The 4,839-nt window shown below is 32.1% G+C and overlaps 2 protein-coding genes across 5 annotated transcripts in view; both read right to left on the bottom strand.

The window, feature by feature from the left end:
- The window catches only part of LOC104722197, a 3,497-nt gene extending 2,897 nt beyond the window's left edge, over window positions 1-600 (bottom strand). Inside the window, exons 1-2 of one of the 2 annotated variants that reach the window (XM_019232206.1) lie at window positions 487-600; window positions 325-370 (exon numbers count right to left, since the gene is read on the bottom strand). In XM_019232206.1, the coding sequence (XP_019087751.1) occupies window positions 325-370; window positions 487-531 (91 nt within the window). In that variant the 5' untranslated portion in view covers window positions 532-600. The remainder of the gene's footprint in view (window positions 1-324; window positions 371-486) is intronic. The other variant, XM_019232205.1, reaches the window with a different exon arrangement.
- Window positions 2,060-4,792, bottom strand: LOC104722196 (FK506-binding protein 4-like). 3 transcript variants are annotated; one of them, XM_010440331.2, is made up of 8 exons: window positions 4,581-4,792; window positions 3,684-3,719; window positions 3,522-3,557; window positions 3,196-3,384; window positions 3,063-3,115; window positions 2,790-2,987; window positions 2,538-2,678; window positions 2,060-2,451 (listed from the first exon to the last, which is right to left on the bottom strand). In XM_010440331.2, the coding sequence occupies exons 1-8, from the start codon at window positions 4,593-4,595 to the stop codon at window positions 2,307-2,309; spliced, it is 813 nt and encodes a 270-aa protein (XP_010438633.1). In that variant the 5' UTR covers window positions 4,596-4,792; the 3' UTR covers window positions 2,060-2,306. The 3 variants fall into 3 exon arrangements, with proteins under 3 accessions (XP_010438633.1, XP_010438631.1, XP_010438632.1); XM_010440329.1 differs by lacking the exon at window positions 4,581-4,792 and having other exon boundaries at window positions 3,684-3,785; XM_010440330.1 differs by lacking the exon at window positions 4,581-4,792 and having other exon boundaries at window positions 2,060-2,448; window positions 3,684-3,785.

Raw genomic sequence — 4,839 nt, 5'->3', positions numbered from 1 at the left:
AAAAAAAAAAAAAAAAAAAAAAAAAAAAAAAAAAAAAAAAAAAAAAAAAAAAAAAAAAAAATCATTCAAAAATAAATATGTTGCAATTCGATTTAAAACTATATATCTCTTGAAAACAAATCAATATTAAAACCTCAGATTTTAAAAAGGTAACCATTCGGCGGCAGGGAACCAACAAGATTCGGATATGATAATCTCTTGCGAAAAAGGTTAATATAAACTAGATCTATATATTTTTTAGGTGTAAACAAGCAAGAAAAATTGATGAATTTTTTATCTGAATATGCCAAAGTTGTATGGATTGGGGGTTGCAAGAATTCTTACCATTCTTCAGAGATCTAGAAGAAGAAACATGAGCAGTCTCCTCAACCTGTGTAAATTTCAAACAAAACAAAACAAAGGCAAAGTCATCAATCAATAGAGGAAACAACAAAAAAAAAAACAATAATAAGATGAGAAAAAAACAACAAGAAGGGGAAGATTTACAGTGGAGGAAGATTTCGAATCTTTTCGCTTCTTGGTCTTCCCCATTGCCGGCCGTAGAGAGCGAATAAACCCTACGACTTTTTTTTTTACTATTTATATTCCTTTCTTTCTTTCTTCTTCTTCTTCTTCTTCTTCTTCTTCATCTTCTTATTCTGGTTTGGGTTCGGTTATTGGCCCAAGGCTTTTGAATTCTTAGGCTTATTTAAGTGGGCTAGGTTGTACATACTTAGAAGGAGAGAGAGCGAGACTGAGAGAGAGCGAGCGAGACTGAGAGAGAGGAGAAAAGAGCTAAAATCAATCCCAACTATTTGCAAAACGTTTTTTCATACCTGAACTTCAACACTTTGTAAAGAACAATCTGAACTGTATTAAAATTCAAATTTGCTACCTAAACTATATAAGATATTGTTAATTTTAACATATGTTCGAACAGTGTTAAATCAGAGTTTAATGATGTTGAATCAAACGGTCCATCACATCAACGTAGCACTTGAACTTACCAAAACTAAGTCGTTTTGGTCATTTTTGGGTATTTTGTAGCAAAAAATAACCAAAAATGAAATCTCACAACACACCCGAAAACGGACTCCAATACCCTATTTTTTGTCAAATGCTTTGTTTTTTGCCATAACACACCTAAAAATGACTAAAACAACTTAGTTTTGGTTATTCCCAGTGCCATGTGGATGTCACAGATCATCTGACTCAACATCGTTAAACTCTAATTTAATACTGTTCGAACATAGGTTGAAATTGACAATATTTTCTATAGTTTAGATAGCAAATTTGAATTTTAATACATTTCAGGTTGTTATTTGCAAGGTGTTAAAGTTTAGGTATAAAAAAGCGTTTAGCAAATAATTGAGATTGATTTTAATCATTTTCCCGAGAGAAAGAGTATAATTTAATCATTTTTTAAAAGAGTAATATCATATCAAAATTAGATTGAATATTTAAGATCATCATCCCAAAAGAGCTTAAACGTGAAAATCATACATGGAAAATTACTGAGGATAAATAATCCACACAAGACTTTTCATGATTGCAAAAATATCACTAATAACATACACCCAGATTTGATGAGATACTAAGGCGCATCACTCATCTGTAAAAGGATGAGGATCCATTGCTGCTATTCGCTTTGGATAATCAAAATCATACGCAGACAACCTTAGATGTCAAATATCCATCTACAAGTGTAAACTGGATTTCAAACTATAGATTCACGCGCGATCGAGGGGGTACACAAGAGGAATCATTAAATCAATCATCCACACATCCCATGTACATTTTTTTTTTTCGCAAACTTAGGCTTTAACAATAATCTGCTACCTACATATTTATTTCGCATCACCCTACACACAGACAAGTTATCATTCATATAATACTTTGTCTAGATGTGTATAACGAACCAGTGTGAAAAAAAATAACTAGATTGAGGAGCAAAGGTAAACTGATTTTGGGTTTTCTATCTCTCTAACGAATGACGTGAACAATATATTATCTCAATCAATAGTAGATTCAACGAAATTAAACTAGCTTTAAACTCTGTTAGTTTACGGGCCTTGCAAAGTGATAAGGAAATGTTTATATTTTTTTCTTCTAAATATGACGACACATCAAAATCAACTGACCAAAGATTGAAAATGTGGAAAACCCTGAAAGAAAAAGGTTCGACTATTTCAACTTAACCACCAGAAGAAAGCAAAAAACAAGATAAAGAGTATTTTAAATTATAGATCAAAAAGATCAATCAGGTGAACAACAACTCACCGACACTAATACTAGTACCATTAACATAATAATAAATTGAGAAAAATCTAATGGTCAGACCTTATTAAAGCCTTAAGTCCACTTGTTGGATCAATCTTCTCAACAGTAATCGTTCGTGTTCCCAAGGAAGTTGAATTCATCTCTATTGCCTTGCGTGCCCCTTCCACCTCCATAACTATGTAACCAAACCTACTGAAACAAAAAATGATAGAAAGAGTTAATAGATAGCAATTAAACTATGAAGAAATTCACAAATGGTTCAAAATTTCTACACATACCCTAATAAACGACCGGTTTCCTCATTTTTCGGCAAGATTACATTCTCAAGATTACATTCTTTGAATTTCTCCTCTATCTGTTTCTTAACAACTTCTTCAGGCTTACGGCGTTTGAATCCAGATATGCAAAGAACATGTAACCTGTTGCCACCACCATTTACAATTAAAATTTCAAAATCTAAAGTTAATTTACCACCATTTACAATTAAAAATTCAAAATCTAAAGTAAAAAATTAAGACAAGAAAAATCACCTGCCAGCTGTTCTACATATGAACAAAGGCTCTTCGCCCATTATTTCTCCATTAAACTTTAAGCCTTCTTTTAACTTTTCAATAGAGGGGAACTTGATACGAGCATCATACCCAATCAACTCGCCTTCATCGTCAGTATTACGTCTTACACCAACCACAAGAACTTTGATCTGGCATTTATCTTTAAAGAACTTTATACTACAAACATAAATAAATGTCAAACTATCAGTAACTATAAAAAATGAGAGTGCAAATGCATATAAAATCACTTACATATCTTTTTCTTTAGCATTGATGTCTCGTGTACTAACGGTTGCATCTGTAAGCTGAAAAAGAATAAAACAAAAATATTAAAAGAGAAGTTTATTACCACTACAAAGTATACCACAAAAATAAAGAATCTAACCGAAACAAATTCTCCATCTTCTTCTTCTTCTTCTTCTTCTTCTTCTTCTTCTTCTTCTTCCTTGCGAGTAAAAGACCGAGTTGGGTTTGATGCGAATTTCTTCAAATCTGATTTTGTTAAAAAATCAGTAGACTGCACTAAATCATTTAATTTTTGTGCAGACTCGTACATCTCTCCGAAATCATCATCCTAAAAGTATAAAAAAAAATTCAAGACAGATTAGATCTGAACAAGGATATTTAAACGTTTTCAAAATAGGAAATGTTTAACCAAAAAAAGCCATAAAGAAAACCGTTTAAAATTTTTCTATATAGAAGAAGACTTACATTTCCCGAACCCATTTCTTCATCTTCATCCTTTTCCTACAAAAATCAAANAAAAAAAAAAAAAAAAAAAAAAAAAAAAAAAAAAACATGATTACTGTTAAAGAACAAAAAAAAAAAAGGTAAAATCTGAAAAGCAGTTTTTAATTTTATTAAACAACTAACCTTAACCTGAGATTTGGTCGCGTTAGAGTCTCCATCCTGAAAATCCCCAAAAACCATGATTTGGTCTCAGTTTTTTTTTNTTTTTTTTTTTTTTTTTTTTTTGTTGTTGTTGTTGTAAAACCCTAGACTTGCTATTTATATACCCTTTTTCCTATTTTGGTTTGGGCTGGGTTTTTAGGGCCCATGAATTTTGTATTCTTGTGTTTGTTTATTAGGTAGTTTATTCATTTGTTTTCTGTCTTATTAAGTGGATTTAGGTTTGTATCTTCCAAGAGTATATATACTTTATTTATTCCCCTAGACAAGTTTTCCTAGAGTCTTTGATTTCTACAAGTAAAAAAGTAAGGTAGATAGTGATTCACAATTCATATTACAGGTAACATTCCACCAACTGCACTAACTTAAAAGGAGTGAAACTGGGGAGCTCACTCAGGAGATTCATCATTTTTTTCTCTTCCTTTACAAGTCAAGAATTGTAATACTTTGCTTACTAATTACTCCAAGAAGAAATCTGCCTAATTTGCTAGATAATCATCAAAAAGGCTACCAAAATAGCATACAAAGAAATTTTCTTTGTGTGTGACACACTCAACAAAGCAGCTGAGGAAAAAATGAAATCTTGAGGAGAGAAACGAATCACATAATAAAAAAAATTCAATTGTTACTTTTCAATACTAAAGCAGAAAGTTAGGTTTATTATATAAGCTGAAGCAGAACATCAACAAGAACAATCAATAGCAGAATAGAATTAACCATCACACTACTCTAATTTCAGGAAGCAAAGCCATGGAAAAAATCTTAAGTGTTCAAGTTCCCATCTACGGTAATCTCTCTAAAAACAATGAGCTAACATAATTCAGAACATTTGTGAGAGAGAAAGAAATGCATGGTACTGACCTTTGATGTGTTCATGATGAGTAGATCGTTTTAGCCTCATCATCTCCATCATCTGTACGTGATTTAACAGTCACAATAGCTTCCCTGGTACCTCCAAGATTCCCAGGAGGAGCAAGACCACCACTGGTATCTGACCACAACAACAGGACAAACACAATGGTGAACACAGTAATCACTAACAGAGCCAAGCTTGCCGTCACTTCCCCTCTTCTCAGCACCATTGTGTAAGTAAACACACAACTTTATATATAACTATAAT

This window comes from Camelina sativa, chromosome 11 (genome assembly GCF_000633955.1).
Source record: "Camelina sativa cultivar DH55 chromosome 11, Cs, whole genome shotgun sequence".
NCBI classification, from domain to species: domain Eukaryota; kingdom Viridiplantae; phylum Streptophyta; class Magnoliopsida; order Brassicales; family Brassicaceae; genus Camelina; species Camelina sativa.
The sequence above is the reverse complement of the archived record's forward strand: the minus strand, read 5'-3'. Positions and strand labels throughout refer to the sequence as shown.

Bases quoted from the DNA above. Each gene is read 5' to 3' on its own strand.
- LOC104722196 (XM_010440329.1), bottom strand. From the start codon at position 3,740: ATGGTTTTTGGGGATTTTCAGGATGGAGACTCTAACGCGACCAAATCT. The intron at 2,988-3,062 runs GTAAGTGATTTT...TTATGTTTGTAG, and splicing joins AATGCTAAAGAAAAAGATAT to TATAAAGTTCTTTAAAGATA. The intron at 2,452-2,537 runs GTATGTGTAGAA...TTTTTGTTTCAG, and splicing joins GAAACCGGTCGTTTATTAGG to TAGGTTTGGTTACATAGTTA.